Here is a 26,431-nt window from a genome sequence, read left to right as displayed (position 1 = left end):
AGAGAGAGAAAGGAGGGGAAGAAAGGAAAGAAAAAAGGCACACCCAGAGGATGCTGGAGGGCTGAGAAACTCTGGGACATATGAAAGGTGATTTAAAGCCTTTGCTGACCTTGAAGGAGCAGAGGAAGGAGGGTGTGAGTGCGTGTTTGCTCTAGGAGCTGCATACACACATTTATGTGGACACAAATGTCTTTGTGTTTATATGAGTGCGACGTGAAGATATTTTATGGTGCAAGAACAAGTAAGAACGTGATGGAAATCTTTTTTTTTAGCCCTTTTAGAGCACGCCGGTTGATCTGTCCACCAGACTGAAGAATCTCTAGGCAATCCAACTATTGGATGGATTGCCAAGACATTTTACTGAGACATTTGTGGTTCCCAGAGGTTGAATCCTGTCGATTTTGACTGCTGACTCTTTGCGCCACCGTGAAGTAGACATGTTCAGCTTTTAGTGAAATGTCTACTGTTTGAAGGATCCTTTCCTCAGAATTAATCAACTTTCATTATTTCATCTAGTGCCAGGATCAGGTAAGGATTAATATTTGCTCAGCGCTTTGGGTGTTTCACAGTAGCATGTTAGCATGTTGACTTTAGCATTTCATTCAAAGCACTGCTGCCTCACAGAGTTGCTGGCATGGCATGGTTTGATCTTTTGCTGTCTTTTGCATTAGGACATGGCTTTAAGTTTAGACACGTAATAGATATGTGCAGGGGAAAATGTAACCTGTGGATGCTGTTGCATGTCACCTGTCAGCGGTGATCCATTCCTTCCAGGAGTTACCTTGGGTTGAACTCTTGTAAATGAGTTTTGTTGATGAACACATTTCCCGAGAACCAGCTTGTTTTCGTCTATGTGGTTATCTCCTCCATTTTCCAAATGTCTCGCGACAGCCTTTTGCACAGATGTGAATCTGTTGCACTGAGTCAGATGTTTGGATGTTGGTTAGAAAAAGAGAGCAAAAGTATTTTCTGTGGGTGTCAAATGCGAGGTGTCTTGTGGCTGCACTGCACTCTGGTCCAGTGTTTTTTTCCAGACTATTTTAGCTGTCAGCAAATATCTAAATCTATTGCACCTGTGCTGGAACTGAAGTGTCTTTGGCCAGTTAGTCTTACAAATTACAAAATACACCACAATAAAAAGACAATGGACCCTGAAACTTAAGGTAGATCGGCAACGGATATTTATTTGACAGTGATGAGTGTATTCAGGTGGAGTTTTCCTCAAAGGTCAGGGTCAAGGGTTAGAGAATGAATGTCGTCACTCACTCACATGAAGTCCTCACAAGTACACAGACGTGTGACCTGGCTTGTATGTGTCTGCGCTCATAATTGGAGCATATTTACTGTGCCTGTACTTGTTAGACAACAAGACTTTGTTATACAAGAAGTCCTCATCAAACATTAGTGCCACAGAGAAAGCTGCACCCCGCGGCCCCTCGCATTTTCCCAGGCTGGTCGTCTCTCTAAAGAGGACGTGCCTGAAACAACAACCGTGGGTCCACAGTGAGAAAAAGGCCCCATGCGAGTGCAGATGCTCCTTACCCTCCAGAGCAAGTAGCCTCCCTTTCAACCGCGCTGCCGCTGACAAATTTACGAGCCCTACGCTGACCCGCGGGCTGACTTTCCAAACATGATACTGACAGGAAAACAGTCGGAGACGGGAGGGATGGAGGGAGGAAGAGAGAGAGAGATGAGAATAAGAGAACAGAGGAGGAAGTGAGGCAAGACATGTATATGCCGTGGTTTCATCAGCGGATAATGAGCGTGTAATGTTAAAATCATAAGATGCTATGGTTAAGCAAACACGTGGAGTTTCATCACTTTTATCACCTTTTTTTTTTTTTTTACTTGCTCAATTTTTTTTCACTTGAAAACAGAGCTTTGAGAGAAACTGCAAATATAGAAAAGAAAGGCAGACAAGAGGTGAGGAAGAAACAAGAAGAAAGATGGTCTTATTTTTATCTCAGCGGGTGCAGCGGCACACTAACATGTCCAGAGGTTAAGGGTTTGACTCCCAATGAGGCCACCCATAAGAAAAATGTATCCACTCCCAGTGCCGTGAGGCCTTCTGGATAAAAGGATCTTATCACTAAGGATGTGCAGGGGAAACTCTGCCCAGTCCTTCCTCCTGCACGGACACTTTCCACACCTCCGAGCAGCCAGTCTCCCGGATACCTTATCAGACTGAGTGTTTAAAAGTTCAGATTCTTGGTTCATGTTAATGCCAGTTTATTACAAGTTGGATCTTATTTTTAGAGTTTTGGCCAGAATTTCAGTCTGGAATAATAAGTCTGCACTCACTGAGTTGATTTCTGAGATCAGGGAACATCGCTAAAAAGACGTGACAGGTGATCAGAACTTCATAACTTTGGAAGTAACCGTCATGTTAACCAAACCTTCTTTGTGGTTTCATTTTGTTCCACCATGCTTACTGTAGTTGCATGTGCACTGAAGGATCATCAACGATATTTTGGATGTGCCCAATTTCTGCTTCACCTCCAAATTGTGTGATTTAGAACATCTGGCTAAGCTGCCAGCCTGTTTACTGATCATCTGGATCCGAGTCAAATTGAAAGGAACCAGGATTATCCGCTAACATCAGTCACTGTTCACTGTTTGTTTATGACAGATGAGTGTATTAACACAAGATGTAAACAGGATCAAATCTATAATTATGCCCCAAAATACAAACAAAAAATTACAATCAAGTAGCAAAACATAATCAAGTAGATTAACGCACTTTAATGAATGTGGTTTTTACCATTGCTGCAACTTTTCCCATCTATTTTTTAAGAATTTTTTTACAGTAGGCTTTAAAAATATGCTGGGCTGACCTCATGTTGAGCGCACTGCATTGTACATTTAGAGAAAAGTGTTTAAAAAACAGCTGGGGCCCCCAATCTGGGGTAACACGTAATTCTGAAAGGCAGTCTGGATGAGCATTTCTGGCTTTCAGCAAAAAATCAAATAGCAGAGAGAAAGCCAAAGTTCTCCACACTTTCATCTCACCGATAAAGTGTTGACACTGTGACAGATGTATTATTAGAAACACTGATTATTTTTCTCCTGATTTGCCTCAAAGCCCACCTGCTTTTTGAATATACAGGTATCGGGTTACTGTCGCTGTTTTTGGAGCTGTGCCTGCGTGTAAAACAAGCAGTAGGTCTTACATGTAAGTCAGCCCAGGGGGGAGATTGAAGCTGGCCCAGACTGATTTATCAGTGGATCATATGCTCTGCCTCTAAGCCGCTGAAATGCCTTGTGGTCACCATGGACTTTCCAAAGGGAATCGCACCGAGGCTCGACTGTCTTCATGACGGAGTGAGGGGAGGGGAAATAAAGGCAGACAGAGAGGTGAGGATAGGGAGATATAGTGGTGGAGGGGGGAGAAAAGATGTGTGGAGAGGAGGAGAGCGAAGAGAAAGTGTTTGTAGTGAGAGGGAGGGAAAATGGAGTACCAAACAGCATCACAGAGTGAGCCGGCCTTCTACCTTGTGGCTCTGGAATGCAACGCCACCAATATTTTGACTTCTCCTTTGGAAACAGCTGCGTTTCCCTTTTTCAAAGATATTTTTTCCTTATTTATCGGATCCCTCAGGAGAGATCCATCTCCTGGCCCTGACACCGGCTTCCTCCTCTAAATCTGGGACCAGACCGGCCTCAGCTCAGACACACACGCATACGCGCACACTTGCACACATGCACACATGCACACATGCACACCTGCTGCCCAAAAGCAGACATTAACCCCAGATCACTATAGCAGGCCTCTTTACTGCCTGTGCAGTAGAAGCACACAGACAGAGGAGACACACAAATACGTGCCATCGAACACAGGCACACACACACAGGCAAACAACTACCCATAAAGCAACCTGAACATAATGAATAAGCAGCCGACATAGAGTAACTACTAATGCTACCACACACACAGACACATGCCTGTGTGATCAGCCTTCAGATGGTTTCCCACAATGCCTGACAGGCAAAGCCAATTCTCAACAACCATCATCCCAGTATTGACACAGCATAAATAAAATGAGGCCTGAACCCACAGAAATGTTTTGTTTTGCTCAAAAACCATGGGAGTACATCTCTGTTTACGGAATATTCACTTAGCTCTGAACGGTGGCGAATCCCTAAAAGCTGCCGAGGGAGCCGTTCCTGAGAGGCTCTGCGGTCACGACCCGAGAGGAAAGCAGCAAGTCGCCGTCCTCCGTCGTATAAATCGCAGAAGAAATGGAGCCGAACACCAAGAGAGTCACGCAGGAAGTTTCCTTTTTGAAATGATCAGACCCCTGTATGCTGTGGTCACCGACTTCCCCAATAAATACTGACTTTAATGGCTTCTTCGAAAACCATCACAGGCCCGCCTGTCATCCTGCATTTGGGGATTTCATGTTGTGACCAAGCAACAGTCAAAAACCCCTTTTATTGTCAAACGTCGCTGATAGATTTGCATCAGCTTCTGTTTCGTGATGAACCCTCCTCTGCCGGCCACGCAAGTGTTTTTCCCCCGTATCCCGTGGCAGCCGAGGGCCAGCAAACCCTGACGCTCTGACCAACTCTAAACAACGCATCTTTTAGTGTGCCAGATTAATGATCCTGGTTTAGGCTTGTTGTTATTGTTGTTAGTCACATACGTTAGAAAGTGAAGTGTTTGTGTCACGGCTTTTATTTACGACTGCAGCGCTCGGTTGCGTTTATTTTCTTGCTGGTGTCTAAACGAAACAGCCAGAAGTGTTTCTGCCAAATCGGCCTCCAAAGAGAACAAGATGTTGGAGAAGGAACAAGATGGACTCACGCACCAAACCAGCAGCAGGAATCTTGCACTTTTACCCCAACAAGCAGCACGAGTCCATTCAGGTGTTTGATTTTCCAAAGTTAAAGTCATGTTGTGACCAAAATGGCGGAAGGATTGTGAAAGAAGTAACAAATTACATGAACTCCTCTCACTGTAATTTACTTACTGAACTTTGATTCGTGCCATCTTGTGTCGTGCTCGAGGATTTGAGAAGTCACCTGGATCCTCCATCCCCGAGACTCGAGTCTTGTGTGAGGACCTCTGATCTGAGGTGTGGGCCGCCGTCGGTCTGACCAGCGGCTGTTGTGACAGCTGCTGTAGGATTACATTTTTATTCACATCCCCATAAAGTGCAAAGAAATATTTTCTGCACTCCTTTTCCAAGTCATTTGTTTCCTGATTTTGTGGAATTTCCTTGTAAATGTGAAAAAGATGTTGCACCGTCTTTTGTTGACAGCCCACTGGCTCGAGGTGATGTCCAATGAAACAAGCGCTTGTTTTTACAGGGGCTTTAGGGGAAATTGCAACTGGCTATTAATGTCAATGAGCTTTTTTTCTGTGGCCATTTCGAGCTGGAAGTGTTCGAACAGACACAAATGATGCAGAGAGATTGATTGTAGACATGGGTGTAAAGGTTGAATGTCTATTTGCACTCACAAGGCTCATCCCCGACACCCACACATCTGTCTTGTTAATCCAGTGAGGTCCCTCATCCTTACCTCCAAACTTGGGTCTCACCTAATTAAAACATGAAACTAATGCCATATATGCAGCTCAAGCATTAATATGCAAGAGCCCTGCAGGACTTGCAACTTGCAGGAAACAGTCTTTTGTGAAACATGACGCTGCCGTGATGATGTGGCAGCAATGCTTGCAAAATCGCTTTTGTGAACTGCGTCCCTGACTCATAACTCAAGCACTGAACCTCAACTCAAACCTTATCTTAATTTCAATCTTTATTTAAACCACTAAGCCCGAATAGCATTTCTTACAAAAACAAAGCCTCCAGTTGGAAAAATGTAGCAGTTCATGAGCAGAGACGTTCCAAAGCCTAAACTTTAAAAGTTTGTGATTTTTCAGCATTTGGTGCTTTTTGCGTTTCCATTGTTTTTCATAAACCGGGACACTTCGTAAATACAAGACGACTGTAGCCAAAACATTGCATCAGATCACTTTTCTCTGTGGGTTTTCTCTGCAGTGCTTGTTATGGACCTTGATGTCTGTATAATCTTATTTCACTTTTGAAGTATTTTCCTTGTACTGATTTGTTATGCGGCGTTTCCCTGATTCTGCTAAATGCTTTGATACACCTTTTCATGTTTTACGCATTTTCTTCTCCCTGAGATGCTTGACAGGGCCTGAATGCTGTTGTTTGCACATTTCGATGGTTTTGTTCATTCTTTGTGTTTGTTGTAGTAGACTTTGTTGATGACATACCTAACTTACTGCCTGTGATTTAGACTGAGCAGAGCCAAAACTTAGTCACATCAGCTTCTTGCCAACCTGTGCAGACGGCAGCTGCACTGGGAAAAGCCAGTCTTCACACAGTGGGAACACGTTAAGCTACGTTATGCTACGATATTACACCACGTTATGCTACGCTACGTAACACTAGTCAGTTACTCTACACCTTACCTTACCTAACCTTATGGTACTTGATGTTTTCTCGTGGTACAGTACACTGCTGTGTTGGAAACGGGCCATAACAGAAACAGAAAACCTCCAGCTTGCTTAAATGCCCCCTGCAGTGGATCCACATCTTAATCCTAAGTAATAGCGCTTGAAGAGATGGAATAAAATCTCCTATTGACACACAGGTATGACACATCCAACTACCTGGAGGCCAACTGGAGACTCAGCAGAGAGCTGATGACTGCTACCACTCAGCTGTCAGTCTATTGATTGAAAACACTGATACTGCCCAGTCCAGCAGCCATACTTCGGATATCTATCTGTTAGCGGAGGGGCAATTACAGCAAATTATCCGACCGCCTACCCCCTGGGTTAGACGCACACACACACACACAAACCCACACATGTTGGACACTAGCTAAAAATCTCAAAATGTCAAAAGATAGATGTCTGTCCAGACTTCATTTTATCATCTTGTGCGGAATGCAGCACAGTGGTGATAGAGCTCGGGACGGTGGGAACAAGAATCAAATACTCTTCCTCATGTGTGAGTTTGTGTGTGTCCTGGAACAGTACGCCTGACATTGTGTGTCATGGTTTTGGATGGGTAGACAAACCCAAATGGTTTTTCAAGGATTATATGGAGGATGATGGCTGTAGAAAAATGTGATTATATGGTTCAAATGGGGCCTTTGTTCTTGGGGATGCCTGTCCAGTGAGGTCATTATGTACTGTAACCTGTGGGAGGTAATGGAAGAAGAGCAGGCTGGATATCCAGGCCATTGATGAATGTGTGTTTGTCTGTGTGTGTGTGAAAGAGGAGAAAATTGTCAAGCTCTCAGGAAGTGCTCCATATAATATAAAATGCTGCTTTGACAGTGGTATTAATGCTTTGCAGGAGTGTAAAGTGAAAGGAAATACATTAGCTGAGCAATTGAATTTAAAGGTGTTTAACTGGGTGCAAATGTCTATTGGTTTGGCTAAAAATAGACATCACATTAAAGCTTTATAAAGCTAATAAAAGGCTCCAAATCTTAGTACTCATTTTGATTTATTGCCGTGTTTTAGTAGGTCACAAAAATGTCACATCCAACCAGCTAAAACAGTTAAATGAAATCAAGGCTCCTGTAGCTAATCCCATACTTTGTCATCTGTGCCTTTCTTTGTAAAAGATAGTGTGTGAGCCAAGACTAGTACAAACAGCAAAAGATTGAGCACAGCACAGCTGTCGTCCATCTTTATTTACTACATACTTTTTCACAGCAGACGTTTTCACTTGTCATAGCAGGAAAAGCAAACATTAGTGATGGCCTGGTCCTCGGAAGCCATGACAGTGTGACTGTGAGCCAGGATGCACAAAGCAAGGACCCTGAAACCCAGGCAGAATTCAGCCATCATTCATTTTATTCTAATGTTATTATTTAAAAGTGTGCACATCAAAATGTCTTCCATGAAAAGGGCCGAAGAGGCCAGATCTGATCATTATGATGAGGGTTTCATGAACCAGCTGTGGGTTGAATCACTGTTCTGTGGCAGAGGGGATTCGATTTTGATTTGACTTGCACATTATTACTTGAATTATGACTGACTTTACAAGTGCCTGGCCTGCCGAGCATTTCGACACAGTCCTTGGCTCTTCTCGTGTGTCTGTCAGGAACACGTTACAGTCATTAGTAAAGTGTTAAAATCACTGCACTGATTTCTGCTGGACACTGAGAGTAAAAGCTGTCGGCTGCTGCTCTGTGTTTGCTAATGGGGCTTGACAGTCAAAAGGGCCGGTCTTACTGCCTCATATCCTCGCTATGGATTGATGCTCCTGCCTCACACTGCTGACCTCTGGGACTGTGTGCGCATCACAAAGTGTGTGTGGGAATGTTAGCATAAGCTCTTTTTTTCTCACTTGTGTGAGAACGCAAAACATGTGTGTGTGTGTGTGTGTGTGTGTGTGTTAGCTCTTTGCTTCAACACTTACATCTGTGCCTGTGCGTGTTTCGGTGCTCGTGTGTGTAATTACCCTGCGTGCATGTGTGTAAGCCCTTTTATGAAATGTGTGTGTGTGTGTGCCGACATGCATCCGACATAAACTCTCGCTCTTGCCAGTGGCCCGTGGCTGGTCCTGTGGCGCTCAGTGTGTCGGCTTTGATGCTGGGTCAGGGGAGAAGATCAGAGCACAGGATGAGTCTCCAAAGACACACACACACACATATCCTTGCTCAAAGTTAATGATGACTCCCAGCAGACCCCCAGCCCCTTCGTTTGTACCTCGACCTCAGGAGCTGCCCTGCCAGCTGCCTGATTACAATGAGCCAAAACACCCAGCAGACGGTGGAAGCAGCTCCTGGTGGCAGCCAAGCATGGTGACACACCTTAGACAGTTCACACCAGCAGTGTTCATCTGCTCTGCTAAAAATCAACAGCGATCCCCGTGTTTTATCTTTCCGCGCTGCATCGATGCCAGAGGTTAAAGAGTTTGAAGCATAAAATCTGGCTTGAGCCTCTTCACAAAGACTAGTGTTTACAGCATAGAGATTTCCACTTAATGAGATGTTTTTCTTTTTGAACGAAGCAGCGGCAACGAGGCCAAAGAGTTGCGATCGTATCAACTGCGAAAAGTTTCCCGTGAAAGTCAATGTGACAGGCCAAACCTTTTAATTAGATGGGACTTTGGAGGAATTAACGATTGATGGAAGACATGGACGTATCTGACCTATCCTCAGAAACCATCAAGTCTGAGAGAAAAACCAGGCAGATTATGGGCTGTAATTACATAAACACAGATGGATTCTTCTCATGCCTTGGACATCCAGAGCATTCTTTCATTGGTCTAACCATCCGCAAAGTCTTTAACAGTGTTGACAGGTTCTTGGTGTGCGAAAATTTAATTGAAGGGTGTTTTGTGAAAATGTCTTTTTATTCGTTCCTCTCCCTCATTCACTTTCATTTGTGTCTCTCCCTCATAGCCTCTCCTTTAGTGTGATGTAGCATGGGTCAGAGGAAATAGTAAATTACAGATTTAATTAGAAAGCAGGGATTTTTATGAGGGTCTTCGGGATCCAGTTTTGGCATGGTCCGCGCATAAAACTCCCACAAAGCCTGGTTATTGAGAAGATACTGGAATCTTTGCTGGGCTGCAGAGAAAAGCGACACTTGTTTTAAGGCTACACTGGCTTCTTGTTCCCATGTTGGTTCAGCAAGCTCAGTGGTTCTGCCTGCAATCATCCTATTTCTTCCAAGAGACACTGAGTGGAAAGCCTAAAACCAAACATCGCCTGCTGCAAGGACAGTAAAGCAGAGCATGAAGATGTCTGTTAAATCATACTTAAACTGTACCTGTCTCACAAGCTAAGAGTCAACATCCACTCTTTCCTGTTGGGATGAAGAGGAAGAGGCAGAGTAAACCCTGGGTTGTGTGATGCGTTTTGGGATAGAGCTGTGAGAAAAGTCAGTCCCAGGAGTTCCATCCTTATTAGATGATTCTGCAACTTGAAATTTACATTCAATGCAACGCACGAAGTCTTCTTGAAACATAAGGTTGTGGAGGGCTTGTAGCGTGTCTGACTTTCCTGCAGGATATTGGAGTTCACCTCCGGTCACAAACCTGCAATTAAAAGGTTCGAGTTTTATTAGGCACAACCTCAATCTTTCCCTGACCTTAACCACAGTGTAATGTGCAGATATTGTAGAAAGCGAGAACTTTAAAAATGTTGGCATTGAAGGTAATTCTGGGTTTCTCCAGTGCTGTTGTTGTTCTCTGAATGTCATTCAATGCTGCCGAATTCAGAAAGTAGCCTGCTACATAACCTGGTACATAATAGATCTGTGCACCTTTATGGATCCATCCGAGCAGCTTTATGTTGCAATGAGGACAGTAGCACAAAAACTTTTATCCAACCATATGTTCACAAAGTGGTAAACCTCTCTCCATCCTTGCTTGTGAACGACTGAGCCCTTCCAGGATGCTCCTTTCATACCCAATCATGATACTATCACCTGTCGCCAATGAACCTGTTTACCTGTGGAATGTTCCAAACAGGTGTTTTTGGAGCATTCCACGACTTTCCCAGTCTTTAGTTGCAAAAAAATCAATGAAGCTGATATCTACTTGTGCTAAAGTTGCACTATGTTTCGCATGTCACAGAAAACTAATCAGTAATGAAGGGAAACTTGATGTACCAATGTCCTGTAAAAGTCACTGCAGTGACCCCTGTTCAGAAAAAGTGACATAATCTTGCTCGAACTTCTAGTGTCACAAATCTGCTACTCCTGTCTGAGGTGGAGGGCTTTGCATTGTGTATTCTGCATGTCATAAACTGTAGGAGGATGAAAAAAAAAACAAAAAACCCTGTCTAAATTGGCAGTATGAACCAAATCTCTTTCTGTCATCAGACTGGCACTTAGTCATACAATTTCACTGACAGATCTTATAAGAGTTCCCTTAAGTCTCCATTATCTGGGTCACAGGTGCTCTGTTCTCTGTCATCCACACTGCAGCACTGGATGCTACAGGAACGTCTACAACATTAACTCTTGAAGAATTATTTAGCGTTAAGATAGATTCAGAAGATGCGCTCGATTCGTCATTAGGAATCTCAATTTGTAAATATTGTGGCCAAATCTGTGTCACAGACCTATTGCAGTGGTTCCTTGCACAAGCCTCAAGCACACAATGGAAAAGTTAATTGCTCATCCAGCTTTGAGGCTAAAACCTTTCCATAATCCCCTCTTTAAAATATCTGACAACATAAGTACCTTTGAGAAAACCATCCATAATGTTCCCTTTAGTTAATTTTACCAGCTGAGTGTTGATGAAGGGCGAAAAAGTATTTTGGTGAGGGACGGCGGTTGTTGGTTGTTTTGCTCTGTGGTTGTGGGACGTGTGAGAGAAAGCAGGAGGGATTTGATGCAGGCGGCTGTTCGCCAGCTGTCCCTCCGAGGGATTGGCTGGACGGCGTTAGGAGTGTGAGCAAAAGCGCTGACCACTGACCACAGACAACTCAGCCTGTCAACCACCCCAGGGCCTTTCCTGCACACTCCTGCTTTTTCTGCTTTGCATCGAAGAACACTGCTTCTTCTCCTCGAAACAAGTTTATTTCCAGATTAATCTTTTAAATTTATCTTCCGTCTTCTACTTATAGATTTCAATCCACCGTCTGCTCTCTTTTTTTCAGGTACTTTTCCATCGTATCAAGTTGCTGATCGCATCCTCGCAAACTTTCAGCATGTTTTAACATCTTGCTGGCAGTTGCTCTTCTTTATTTTTACTCCAGAGGTTGTGGTTATCAATCACCGTCACATTCATTTTTGTCTCTTCGACTATGTTGTTCGCCTGTTTGTGCGTTCATCCGCCCGCCTCCCCCGGCACAGACAGCCTTCTGGCTCGAAGTTTCACTCGCTTGTCTTTCTTTCAGCACCTTTTCCCTTTTTCCTTCCTTCGCTTCTTAAAGGGGCATGCAGTTTATAAAAAGCCAACCTGTCACACTGCAGCTCCTGTCTGTGGGTTTTCACTGCTTCCAAAGCCGGTTTGTAGAGGATTTGGGGTTTTTCTTTGTCAAATAATGTCCTCAGTCCAGCACTAAAGCATCATCAGACTATTGATTGACCGTTACGGTCAAATTAGATCAGGATACATAGAATTTGATGAGGTATTCTCTTATCAAATGAGAAAATATTACATGTTCTAACATGGACTCACAGCCGCTTTTCAACTCATTTCTGTCACATAATGACATTGAACTCATAATGTTCTACATTTTAAAATATTGAGTGCTGAATTTTAAGTCACTGGCACAAAACAAGGATATGAAGCAGTTTCAAACCGTGATTTATGACATTTATACGGATAACCACTCATCATGTGCAAGCTGTGAATATAAGGACCATATGTATACACGTGATAGCAAAAGATTTGCAGGGTCAAGGTGTGTGCGTGTGTGTATGTGTGTGCGTGTGTGTATGTGTGTGCGTGTGTGTGGGTTGCCATAGTACCTACAGCAGCAGGGAGAGGACAGCAGCGCCAGATGTTGCGCAGGTGGAAACGAGAGAACAGCTTCTATCAAAGCGTCCAAGTGAATCTGCAAATCGTCCGTCTCACTCTCTTTCTGTCACTGACCGTCTCCGTCTCCCCTCCTCTCATTGCATCCCAGACTCGGTCTCTTTCCCTCACTCCCTCTGTTTCTGTCCCTTTGGTCTCTCCATCATCTCTGTGACGACTGACTTTGTCTTACTTCATCTGGTCTTGTCATCTGATCCACCTCTCCCACAGTTATTCTTTCACCTGTGTTGAGGACATTAGGACATAAATTTATCTAATGACATACAAATTCTGCTTTTTTTTAAAATCTTTTGCTGTATTGCTGTTTCCATGCAGGTTATCCAATTTGATACATCATTCATATAAACTCCCATTTACCTCTCTTTGATCATTTCTTTATCATTTCTTCTCTTTCACTGCTTTTCCTCTTACTCTCTGTCTTTGTCTACCGTCTGTCTTTCTCAAAACATTAATTCCTGCTCTCTGTCTTCTCTACCTTACTCTATTCTCTTCTCTCCTTACTCACCGTCACCCTTTTCTTTCTCTTTCTGTCTCTGGTGTCTTTCTGTTTCTCGTAGCTGATGAAATCACCCACAGCGTTTTGGTGAATCATCACACAAATTTCCCGTTATTGCCAGGTTTTGTGGTTAACCTTGGCCTCCTCTGTGTGTGTGTGTGTGTGTGTGTCTTCAGTGAAATTGAAAGAGAAAATAGCTGATTTAAACGAACTTTTTTTTATGTTTGTTCATATTTTCTCATGAACTGGTGACCGGCGATGGTGGACTGGTCATAAAATAAAACCATAAAATACACCTACAGATTTGTAATGACACACATGCGACACATAAACACTCTCCTCCTGCGGTTACCATCGAGCACTGTTTGCACCATATCGCTAATGTAATATATAATTTCCCATCTTTAGAATCACTCTAAATGTATTCCTCTCTGAATCATCCAAATCTAAATCCCTTTTCCCTTCTGTGTGTTCCTGTCTCAAAGCTCACGTCATGGTAGATTAGCAAAGAGGTTACGCTCCCTGTACGCGCCGTGTGAAGACTTCCCTTTGATTCGAGATGCGAAACCTCGGTGGGTTTCAATTGAATTTCAAGCCGAGAAGGTGGAGAAGCAGCTGGAATGCTACTCAGCTGCTAATGCCGTGGCTCCAAGGTCACTAACGCAGAGGACTACGGTGATAAAGCTTACACGATAATGTGATCTGTGGCTGTCTTCGTATTTCATCGTTTTAATTGTTTGCCGTCGCCTGGACGCCGTTCAGAACGACTCCCCTCTCTGCGAATTGATTTGAACATGAACAGGCTGGTGAGTTGTTGAGTGAGCTCAGGAGTGCCTTGAGATTTCTCTTCGGATGTCAGGAAAATAAATGTTACAAGAAACGTGTCCTGCAAATTTCATTAAAGCCTAATGAAATCAGTGGAAGCATTTTTCACGTTGCTGAAAACGATTTTCTCCTTGGCCAGAATCCCTTTCACTTCCCTTGGGTGATTGTCGAAGATCTTGTAGCATTTTTCAGGAAATACAAAGTATAAGAAGTTGGCAGTTGCATTCTTGGAGCAGGATGTTAACACCGTTGCTTCCTTGAAGACCGCGGCTGTACTGGATGACTCCTAAACTGGCTACACAAAGCTTAAGAGTGGCTGTTAAGAAGTCATTACTAATGCTGCATTCAGATCACATCATACAAAACAGCCTAATCATCATCATCAATCATTTACTAGTGGAAATTCCAAATCAGAAAAATGGGGAATTTTCCACAGCTACTGTCGTACTGTACTGCAACTACTTTATCTCCCATTTGGCAAAAAGAACAATAAAAATGTCAACAAACACACGCTCAATGCAAAGCAACTATTGCTAGCTCTAACTTTGCGAGTAAAATCAGATGTTAAAGGGACGTTCCAGCAATTTAGTATTTCTTCTTCCATAACTTTTCCCATAATGCAGCCAATAGCATCTTTTCATTAGACCCTCCCTGCTTGGTAAATCTTTCAAAGCCTACACCTCCAGTCTGTAACGCTGGTTTTCTCATTAAAAGCTTGAAATCTTCAAGCCCACGCTGAGATAACCCCAATGATATCACCACCACTATGATATCATTTTCTCAGACTAACAAAGCTCATCCAGAGCTACAGGAGATATCATCCAACTGTTTTCACAGGCTGAGTAGAACGCCTGATAACAAGCAAACTGACCTTTATTTGTAATTTAGCAAAGTAATCAATTGAAAAGAAGATATACACTGTCTGTTTGTGTCTACTGTCATTTGCTGATGACCAGCTGCAAATATGTAGCAGGTTAGCAAAAGGACAACCATCTTGGAATCCTGCGTGAACCCTCCCAAAGTCAGAGAAACAGGCGGTTTTCCCAGTCCTCCCATTCTGCTCATAGTGTGTCAATGTCCAATACAGTTTGAAAAACACCCCTTCCAAAACAACCCACACAAAGAGAAATCTGCTGAAGATTTACCTTTGTTTGGTGTGACGCTCAGCTCGCAAACACGTTGGAGTCGAGCCATTCTGTACCGTCAGGTGCCTGATGCTTTACACAGTTAACATGCAGCGCATTGCCGCAGATGTAATAAATATTTGATACATATGAAACTCTTCCTGACCTTCTCACCACCTACAGACAGTTTATCAAAGAGGTTTCTTGCCAGAAAGTCAGTTGATTCTGAAATAGGGAATATACAATTTCAAGCTGTTGGTCTTTAAGCCCAGGGCTCTTGAAGGGAGTGTTGTAAAGTCATTTAGAGTACCATGACCTCTGCTTAAGTCCTCCACACACAGACACACAAGCCCGGCTGATCTATCTACCCTACAACACAAGACCAGACCTGTTATCACACACAGTTGCTGCGACATCTGTGTGTGTGTTGTGTGTAGGCAGCTTAAGGAGTGCGATGATGAAATGGTCACTGTCACATGTGATAGAAGTCACAGCGACGCTGATGTGAATAACATCTCGTTCTGTATAGGTGGTTTCCTTTGCTGCGATGGAACGTGTTGGAACTGAGGAGAGGCAGATCTGGCTCAGGCTTGAACCGAAAGGCTTCAATTATTGTAATTTGTTTTGACCAAGTCACAGCAGCGTGCTTCAGGGTTGGACTTTTTCCTCAGAAATGCATTGAAGCTAGAAAGACGGCCTTCCCTGCCTGCCTTTTCTGCTCAGTTTGTTACTCAAATTCAGCATTTATGTAAGTTGGGAATGTCTGGGGATGAGGGGAGCTTTGACCTTCCTGGGTGTGGGTACAAGGTGGGGCTGGCACTTTTGGGAGAGTCTGATTGGTTCCAGTGTTCTCACATCAACACAATTTTCTCTTCGGCGGTGACTCGGGGAACAAAATGTGTCATTGGTCCACTTTGGGTGGGTCTCCACATCATAAAATTACCAAAGTTTTAACAAGCTTGGCTCATGTACAAAATTAAATTCTTCTTACCTAAGCTTTGGGCTATAAAAGTATCCAACTGAAGTATTTGTTTGAGTGAAGTAAAATACTGCCATAAAAAAGGGGGTCTTTACTTTTATGACTACCTCAAATATGCATTAATGTCTTAAATATGTTTGAAACTGCCGTACACACACTGCTTTGAAGCCATGTATTGGATTAATGTTGGAAGGAGGAAGACTCCATGATCTGGACAGCCCACTGTCATTTATCAAGTGAGAAGTGTCCTCATATTAATCCTCACTTTTAGTTAAGATAAGCGACTGCTGGCTCTAGTTTCTTAAGTGTATTTCCCAAAATGTCAGACTAAACCCTGTGTATTGTAGTGTTGGAGGACAGAAGGAGGCAAATGCATGATGTTGATGGACATCTACTCTATGTTTGGTTCCACTGCAGGTGAAAGTAACCATCCAGCTCTGGTTCCCAGTGAGTCTGCACTTGCAGCCGTGGTGGCACCACCACATCGTGTTGAACCTCACTGCGCTTCATGGAAAATGGAGTGGAGATGATTATATAGTGCCTGTATATGTGCAGCATGCGACAAGTATTTAAATCAGTAAGAGTATGATAGCTGAAGAATAGTAAGAGTGTGTTTCTCAAGCAATTATGCCACTCATTTTTTGTGTGTTTTGCAGAATGTAGCACATATTTGAGGCTTAGCATTTAGTGCTTATGTCTGCATGGATATTTCTGTACGCGACCTTCTAATTGCACACGACGTGCCCCTCTTTATTCATTTTCCTCTTCTCACTCTGTGTGACCGTGGACAAACTCTGCAGGCTCTGTGCTGTGGGAGAAAAACCTCCAGCTGAGACAGGAACTGAATCCCCAGAGAGCACATTATCATTATGGCGCATATTGCACTTAAAAGCATAGGAGGGAGCGCATTTGTTGGTTTTTGTCATTTCACGCCGTCAGAAGTGGTTGCAGAAGCTCTCTAACTTTGCTGCCGCTTAAAAAAATCATGGGCTTTTGCTTCGGACTGAAGATAACAGGGGTTTATTTAGGGAAACTGGAGGCCACGAAACCTATTAGACCTTAAGTATAAATCACATGTGATGGTTTTAAAAGCTTCTATGGTCGACCTCTGCACAGTGTCTGTGAACAGGATATCCGCTCATCGTTCACTACTGTATATTTACACTGAAACCCGGTTTGTGAATATGCAATTTGAACCTATTTGTAGAGTAGGCATCATGAACGTGAGACAAGCCGCAGAAAAGACACTGAAAGGTCAAAAATGACAATGCTTGCCTTAAGAAAATAATGTAGGTGATACTTCACTGATCTGCTGGAGTACAAACTTTCAATGACCAGGACTAGAAAACATGCATATCAGTATTGACTTTATACAAAGAGTTCATTTTTCATTCATTGTTCCCTGTCTCCTAACACTCTGATCCCACGTGTGTGTTTCCATCCCGCAGTGGAGTACGACAGAGAGCTCTCTCCGCAGCGGCGTCACCACAAGGAGTTTAAGTTCAACCTCTCACAGATCCCAGAGGGTGAGGCCGTCACCGCAGCGGAGTTTCGCCTCTACAAGGAGTGTGTGAGCCGCGCCTTCCGCAACGACACCTTCCTACTCAAAGTCTACCAGGTGGTCAAGGAGCACCCTGACAGGTAACACACACACACACATACTGATAAGCTGGAAGATAACAAGTTTGAATCCCTGCAGCGACTGAGAAGTGCAGGGTGGGTCTCACTCAACAGCCTCGGATAAAACCCTCATTTCCTCTCAAGGTTTTTTAAGACAATATTTATGGATGAATCCTCTCATCAAATGGAAATATTCTACACAAGTTGTAACTATTTTATCATTTCAGCATTTCACTCACCCTCAAGATGATACATGTGACACCAAAGATGTCTTCCAGTAACACATATACAAAATCAGCAATTACAGCATTATATGTACTTCTATATACTTTCAAATAGCATAGATTGTGCTACATTTCAAATTAATTTCACACCAAATAGCATAAAAAATACTACCAGCTTAATGTTTAGCCTGATAAAGGGGCAAATAAGTGTGAGATCTCAACACACTGCAGCTTAAGAAACCACACAAACAAGCTCAGTTAAGCACATGCACAGCACTTTGAAAAATGCTGAAAAGTGAGAAAACATCCACATGCAGAAAACTGCAAGTACGACAACCAAAACTGTTTCCAGGGGACGCTAAAAAGTGATGAACATGCCTGGACACGACCTCATTTTCCAACAACGTGTTCGGAGAGCCAACTAAATACGTTTATGAATCACAAACCACAGCAACAGCAAGCCCGTCCTGGCCGAATGCATCAGTTTTTCATGTTTGTTTTATACAGATTTCCCCGTAATTCACCCTGGCTTGTTTGGTATCTGACAAAGCTTTGGCATATTGAGTAGAAGATGAAATAAAGTTGTGAGGATTTGTACAGCGCTTACACATGCAGCATGTCTGTGCATTAATCCACCCTTGGGTGGATCTGGTAAGTTTGCAGAGGAGGTTGCACTGAGGCTGCACTGGGAATCAGCAATTCAACAAGAGATAGGGTGTTCCTGAAAGCAGCACGCAAACTCAGTTGATATAAAAAGGTAAAGATTCTAAAAAACTTGCCTCTGCTTGTGTGTTTCTCTCAGTCTTTCTCCCTGTGTGTTACACAGCCTCTGGGCCCTGAAATGTTTAGATTGTAAAATCAAGCAAAACCACGTCTTTCAGATATAGCACAGCTTCAAAATCCTCCCATCCCCCAAATGTGCGCAGCTAATACATGCCAAACATTTACATTACGTCTGCAGGGGCAGATAAACATCCAGTCAGATTTCTGAATGATATTTGTGTTTTATCTAGCCCGCCCAGTGAGAACCAGCTCTAACATTTTTAAGCCAACCTCTAACATCGCCCAGTATATTTTGCTTCCCTATGAATGCACATTAAAGTAACAGTCATTAATATGATGTTTTGCATTGATTTTGAAGAAGCAGAACGCCTTCAGGTGAGGTCTGTAACATCAAATGTTCTCAGACTGCAGTCCCAGGCTAAAGCTGGATCAGCTCTGAGGTCCACGGATTGGAAAGTATAAGACCATCAGCTGTAGATGTTGGCAAAGTATATTTTTCTGTCTGTCAAATGGTTTGTAAGGGCATCAAGAGCTACTTATTTGCTGCATTCCTTCATCCCTACAATGGGTGGTTTGTGCTCTCCAGCCTGGTGGTAAAGCCTTTTATTTTGGGAGATATTTGGAGATTAAAGGGCCCAAATATCTCCAATTTCTGTGTTATTGTAGGACAGGTTTTTTACCTTGAAGAAAATTACAGCCTGGATGGCGTGCTCTCAGGTGGAGAGAATCTGCTGCGTTTGTGCTTTGTGGGGGTGAATTCAAGGTGCAACGTGCATCCGCTGGCAAAATCAGGACCGTCTCTACGGCAGTAAATTTGGAACTTCTTTGATCTTACGCCCTCACCTTCACTCTCCTCAGTGCTGGCAGTGACGTCTGAAGTTTGACGGTTTATATGAGAAAATTCCGTTAAGTCTTTGTTGTTGTTTTTGCCCATTTTCTGCCTTTTGCAAAACTGTACCTCTGTAATCGGCCAATCAGCGGGGAGCCTATTAACTTTCTCGTGTCCCTCCTTCCCGTAAAAACCCGACTCCTATTTTGACTCTAAGCTGTAATGATGGGGTGCTTAATTAGCCTGACACCCTTTGTACTTTTCATTTGATTGGGGTGATTTCGCTAACAGCGGGCAAGGAATGTGAGAGATTACAATGCCGGAATGTGGCAGGCCTGACGTCGTATTGAGGAAGGGCAGGTTGCTGAGAGGGCAGTTTTTACTGATCAGAACCCATTCAGCAACATTTACCAGCTATTATACTGTACCAAACCAGATGATTTCATTGTTGTTTTTCCTTATATGTGTTATTGATAACAGTAATATTGGCTTCATAAGGGTTCTTGAAATGCTGTGAGATATACTAGCCTTTAGATCTACTTCCTGTAGTGAGAGCCTCTGCATCCTTTGCCTGCAGGTGTCTTAAATATTTCTTTTACAATTTTACAAATATGCCTTTTCAGCAGTTAACAAGATGAAAGCACATGAAATAACCAGGCCAGCTGTGAGCGACACTCTCCCACCTTGCATTACGCTTTTAACAACGCTCTCTGACAAGACTTATAAAGGAGATTTATTGTAGCAAAAAAACACAGCTTCCACCTTTGACCTTATTATTCCAGTTCATTTAAGCAGAGAGTCAATAAGACGTTTTACAGTAGGCTCTTGCTAGCCTTCGCCCTGCAGGCGGCTTTCTGACGGACCCCCTGCCGTCCTTCGTCAGCTGGACAGCGGCTGTGACGACGAGGCGGAAACACCGGCACACTGGCCCATGCTGCGACAAACGTGTGAACTCAGCAGTGGGGTGGTGTGTGTGCCTGTGTGTGTGAGGGAAAACGAGGCATAGAGGCTTATGCGGAAGCTGTCAGAAACACTCTCATTAATGACCAATAAAGAGGGGCTGCTGATGCATGACTGCAGGGGCATTCTCTGAACACCTGGATGATTGTGAGTCTTTGATGTCTGCTCCGGAGGAGGGTCCGACAGACCCGATGCTGTGTTATTACTACTGTAATGGGACGGTGGGAGGACAGGCCCTCTTATCACTCACACTGTCTTTGTCTTACAACTCCTCTGCTCTCTCTCTTCCTTCATTAGTTGTCGTACGTCGGCCTTTTTCTTCCCCCGTTTGACACATCCTTCCATTTTGCAGCCTGATTTCAGTCACACAGAACATTGTAAATGATATTAACATGCCTGTAGCCTGATACCAAAGATTTAATTCCTTCCTTTTTTCCTGTCCCTCAGAGAGGTAGACTGTATGGTCAAAGCTACAGTGGAGTACAATACAGTGTATCCCAGCATTTTCTGTTAAGTGCAGCTATCCATCTTTCTGTCAGTCTGTTATGATTCTGTTACCCTCATGTCCAAGGAGGGTTGAATCAAAGGCAGCCGGACTTGGTTGTAGTAACTTAAAAGCATTCTTCTTCGGGAAGGAGCCAGGAGCACAAACGACCCGAGAGCTTTCAGTGACAGTGGTAACGACCCCACAGAGGTTGAATACCTGGGAATCCCCACCACTTAGTTAGAACTGAAGAAGCCCCTCAGATGAGAGGCGAAACATTTTCAAGTTTCCACAACCAAGTCCAATTGCCCTTGATTCAACTCTAATTGGATAAGCATGACCTGGATGACTGAGACTCTTCAGGCATGTTACCCTCATACAAACCAATGGCTCTAGTGTTCCCCTTGGATTCTGTTTCTTTAGTCTCTTTTAAAATTTCACAATGTTTTGCAGGCAATTAGTAGCTCCACCAATCAAGTATCAAAACTGTTTTCCTTTTGCATCATCTCCAATGTTCTCCCAGAGAGGCAGACCTGTTCCTGCTGGAGTCTCGCAGGCTGTGGGCGGCTGAGGAGGGCTGGCTGGAGTTTGACATCACTGCCACCAGCAACCTGTGGGTGATGAGCCCGATGCACAACCTGGGCCTGCAGGTCAGCGTGGAGACCAGCAGCGGTAAGAGATTACATCACATACATGGGTTTTTTTTTTGTTTGTTTTAAAGCACAAAATTCACACAGTTTCAAAACATAAATCTGGAGTTTTACCTGTTTTTAGTTTACCTTTCAGTAGGATAAGTCAGTGATTTCCTCTGCTGTACAACATAAGCATGAATTGTGCAAACCAGCTCGACCTTTATGGTAAATGTGTCTGTGTCTTCTGAAACAGGGCAGAGTATCAGCTCCAAGGAGGCGGGGCTCGTAGGACGGGACGGCGCGCTGGAGAGGCAGCCTTTCATGGTGGCCTTCTTCAAAGTCAGCGAAGTGCACATCCGCACCGCCCGCTCCACTGGCGGAAAACGACGCCAGCAGAACCGCAACCGATCCACGCAACCGCAGGATGGATCCAAAGGCTTGAGCCCTGCAGGTCAGTCTGATGTCAGCTACACAAACACTGCACCTCAAATGACCTCATCAAGCCGTACAACCATGAACACAATCAGACACAAAACTGACCTCAACCCGACCTCAATACATCTGTAACTGACGTCTAACCTGTGGAGATCAGTGGATGGGTAGCGTGCGTTTGAAGTGTTCCTCTTTGAGACACTTGAGAAATTGGAGCTGACTTCATCCGGATCTCTCTCTAATCAGCCCTTCAGATGAAAATCCTCGCTCAGGGATGGTGTCCAAAATCTGTTTTTACTGCAGTTTCTCTGTATGGATTTAAGGCAGTGAAGTGGATCTTGAGCAGGAAATACAGTGTTTTTCAGAGCAATGTATAAGATGTTTTATTTATGAAGGGGATTTCTGTGGCACCTCTCCAGACAGGTCGAGCTGGAGAGCTGAATGGTGGGTTTGGCTACGGATTTGAACTAAAAAGCGAAGCCTAGAGAATGAGATAAGTGAGTGGTGTTAAGGAGAGAGTATAGAGGAGACTGGAATATGTGTATCGAACAAAGAGAATATTAATATTAATAGTACGCTGTAAATTATGTAATAATTTGTACCAGAGATTTTAGACAGTACTTCACGATGGGAGACACAAAATAGTGGCCTTGTGAATATTCAGTGATTTAGCACACAGACGGCCAATCCGTCTTGACAGGTGACCTCATCCTCAACCTCCTCATCAGGTCCTCGCCGCTTCTCCTCTTACTCAACAGATGATGTAATGAGCAGGTATAAGCCTGATGTTATGAGCTCCGCAAGCTTTTCAAATTAAATCAAACCCTAATCCGCCCAACTTTCACCTGCCGTGTAATTCTGGCCAGACTTTATAGCATTTAAAGCTGAGCTGCTCCTCTGAGGCTTCATTGTGTGAGTAGTGCGGTGCGTAAAGCTAGCGCTCAGTGAGTGTTAATATCAGTCTGATCCTTGGCTAATTTGACAGATGAAGCATCACGGTGATATTAAGCCCGCATGGCTCAAAGCTTTGATTCAAAGGAGAGCCCTGTATGCAGCAAATAAAACGCCTCCGCAAGCAAACCACTTCTGTATGTTTAGAGTTAATGTATTCCAACATTTCTAAACTTAAATCACTTAAATCAGCCAGAAAATACTTAACTTTTATAGTCCACTGGATCATGAGTTCATGTCAGAGATATCAGCCTAATACCTGGTTAAGATCAAGATATGTAAACCTGAGTATAGTAGTGTTTACGTGCTGTAGCATACTCTACAACGCACATGGTTTCTCTGTATTTAGATATCTCAAAGGGCTGCCTATCTGGTGAGCTTCAGGTAGCCAAAATTGTTTGGCCCAACAGTGGCCTGAGCTCAGCACACCTGCGTGCTGGACTCATGTCAGACTTGTGATAAATGACTTGCAAAAATCAGCCCAAGTATACTTGTGCTGATTCCAGGGGCTGAGATGGGCCCAAAGCGAGCGTGAGCGCCGCTAACTGGAGCTGATTCTCAGCCGCAAAACGGCTCAGGTCTGCACCCCAAAAACCCAGCAAATCTGGGCCAGAGTCAGCTCACATCAGGTTCTCGGGTGCCAGGACACAGCTTAGTGCACTTAGACACACAGCTGCAAATGACCCGCCTTGGCTGGCTACCTGGCAAGCGATTTACCTCCGCTCTGCTTCTGCTGCCGCCCCATTTAATGGCTCTACCATCTGCATGGTATACAGAAGTATTTGTGGGACAAGTTGGGTTTGTTCTCACTACTACTCTGAAAAGCCCTCGCTGAGCTTGGTCGGCCGTATTTCCTGTTTGCTCAGTGCATCTGTCTCACTTTCTCAGTAGGTTACAGTGTGCTGCTGTTAGCACAAGAGGTTGTCAGTTGAATTCCTGCAGGGCTTTTTCTCAGTAATTGCAATAGATGAAAGGCTGACATAACAGAGAACAAAGACTCATCATTTGTTTTGCTACAGGAGAGTGAGAATGTACCACATGTTCAGTTTTGGCTCAGACCTGTACTCTCTTCTGCCCAGCTGTCTTTGGCTTGAGATGTCCCAAGATGTCTTAAGACTTCAAGTAAAGATGTCTTGAAGACGCTGTGACTCTGGGGTACACCAGCGAATCAGAAGGTGCAGACCTTAAAGTTGGATAGTTAAATGCTAATAGACTGTATTTGTGAACATGGCAGGTTGTCTGCTTTTGTGTCCCAGTCTTTATCAGGAGAGTGAGAGAACTTTCTCTGAGGTGAATCTGCTCAGAAATCTGCTCTAACAAGGACAATCTGTTAAATATGTGTCCTGGAGGACTGGACTTTACATAACCCAAAACATCAAGACCTCTCCGCCTCGCCACTCGGGACGACAGGGAGTGTAAATATTTAGATCCTACACAGGAAGCGGGGAGGCCCCCCTCGCGACAGCCGAGTGTCCGCGGCCAGCGGAGGACTGCTGGGATTGGACGGGATGGGAGGATCCGTGAGGAATTCAGGAGGGCATATGGTTTCAATACCGCATCACTCACTCCGGAGACAGGGAGGAGGACAGGATGGATGGGGAGAGCATCCGTCTTGTGGAGCGCTCATGGGGAGAAACAAAATGTGGACGTTGTCCCCCGGTTTCTATCTGGCGCAGAGCTACAGTACATCAGCTCAGGCCACCGCGGCTCCAGCTAAAAGGAGTATTTCACCGATAATTCACCCTGAATTTTTTTTTTTTTTTTCAGAACAAACATGAGATCTAAGGCTGGAAAGCAGCAATGTGTTTGTTTTTAATTGCTCTAGTGCGCGCGAGCTTCCACACAGAGGCTTTTTAAAAAACTTTTTTCAGCATGAGTTACTTTGCTCTGTGTGTTTTCTAAAAATAGCTTCCTTCCTCTGCCCGAATTGCCCACTCCTGACCTGTGTGATTAAGCACTGCACTGATTTGACTGCACCCTTTTTTATCAGTTTGACACCATTTTGTCCTGATTTGAAGTACAACGCTTAGTTAAGAGCTATTTTTGTCACTTTTCTTTCACATTTCATAAATTGGGCTCTAGTGCTTTGCTTTGTCATAAAGCACTAAAACACCTCTCTCAGTCTGCTCAGGATATAAAACAACCTTTTAACTCTGAAACTTTATTTTCCCCACTGTATTCCCTGCGAGGCCTTGGGCCTTGTTATTTTCTCATTTTCACAATTTTAGCGAGCTGGATTTAAAACGACATGTGATATTAAATGTCTTCCAGATGACAAAAGAGGACAAATTCAGCCAAATAAATTTCTGCAGCATTAGATTGGAGATAATGGTGAGATTATATGTGTAATAAATCATCTTTGTTTTCCAACATTGCACTCACAAAAGCAGACTGACCGCGCAGACTAGTGTCTTGGGCAAATCAGTCTTTTTCGTTTACATTTTTTCATAAATTCTGACTTATGAGTTGGACGCATGAATATTTTTGTTAGTGTGATGCGTCCACCCCCTCTGGGTGTGCCTGATGTGAGCACAGTGGAAAATGCTGCTGTGTATACCTTGCCAAAAGAACAATACAACACCTTTAAAGGTAATTTGGGGTTTTGTGGGCGAAGAGGGCCGGGGAGGTAATGGGAGTCGGGTTGGGCTTTGGCTGTGGGGGGAAGTTAACAACCATCCGGGGAAGGAATATCACGTCCCTGCACAGCACAGGCGGCCTGTAATTAGACCTAGCCAGTCATTAGCTGCACGGCTAAAAGACTGACCACGCTAACAGTATCGCTTAAAGAATTATAATAACACGGCACTTGGCCAACTGTGTTTTTTCATCTGTCTCTCCTCTCCTCCCTCCACCTCCTCATTCTCCTCGCTCCCTCCCCACCCGACCTCCTTTTGTTTACCGTTGGAGTAATTAGACGTGGCGGAGCTCCCTCGCAGGGTTTAATAACCCCTGTGATGAAAGACAGGAAGAAAGATAAACTTTGGTAGTAGTGGTTGGTGGGAGGGAAAAGAGAGGAGAAACGTCAGGGACGACAGTAACGTCCTTCTTTCATGTCCTCATGGCCGCTGAGTTAAAGACGCAGGTTTAATTTTAAACATCAGGCCTGTATAACCCACGCTTTCTGTCATCACCACCTCTATGGGAGTTTGTGTAATTCCTACTGTAAAATCTGCAGTCTTCTTCTTCTTCCCTTGAATTGTAGTGTTTCTAATGTCACTCACACACTCATACACACATGCACAAATACTTCATACACCAAGCACCCAGGCTATAAAGTCTGAATTGGCACCATTTAATTCTTGTATTTTTGGAACAGCATGTGATAAATAGAATTTACAGCCTTTTCCTCCTGACAGGTGCTTGTGAAAGTGTTTCGGGGGCTTAATGAATGGCAGGTAGTGTAGTGAAGGGTTAATATGAGCCCAGGACTCATACTGTACAGTATTAAGGTCAGTGAGGTCCAGCAGTGCTTCCCCTGCTATTGAATAGACGGGGTGGGGAACCGGCAGCCGCTGCCCACCTCACTCACTTCAGCGTGAAGTCAGTTTCAGTGTCACATGGTCAAATGGGTGCTTGTCTACTCATGGAGAAACGTTTCCAGGTT

The 26,431-nt window shown here is 43.9% G+C and overlaps 1 protein-coding gene across 1 annotated transcript in view; it reads left to right on the top strand.

Annotated features, from left to right (window-relative positions):
* Positions 1–26,431, top strand: part of bmp6 (bone morphogenetic protein 6) — a 41,972-nt gene that overhangs the window by 8,178 nt on the left and 7,363 nt on the right. The window contains exons 2-4 of the mRNA XM_076761456.1: positions 17,361–17,553; positions 21,336–21,484; positions 21,698–21,895. Of these exons, the coding sequence (XP_076617571.1) occupies positions 17,361–17,553; positions 21,336–21,484; positions 21,698–21,895 (540 nt within the window). The remainder of the gene's footprint in view (positions 1–17,360; positions 17,554–21,335; positions 21,485–21,697; positions 21,896–26,431) is intronic.

The sequence above is a fragment of the Chaetodon auriga genome, chromosome 21 (assembly GCF_051107435.1).
Source record: "Chaetodon auriga isolate fChaAug3 chromosome 21, fChaAug3.hap1, whole genome shotgun sequence".
Lineage (NCBI taxonomy): Eukaryota > Metazoa > Chordata > Actinopteri > Chaetodontiformes > Chaetodontidae > Chaetodon > Chaetodon auriga.
The sequence above is the reverse complement of the archived record's forward strand: the minus strand, read 5'-3'. Positions and strand labels throughout refer to the sequence as shown.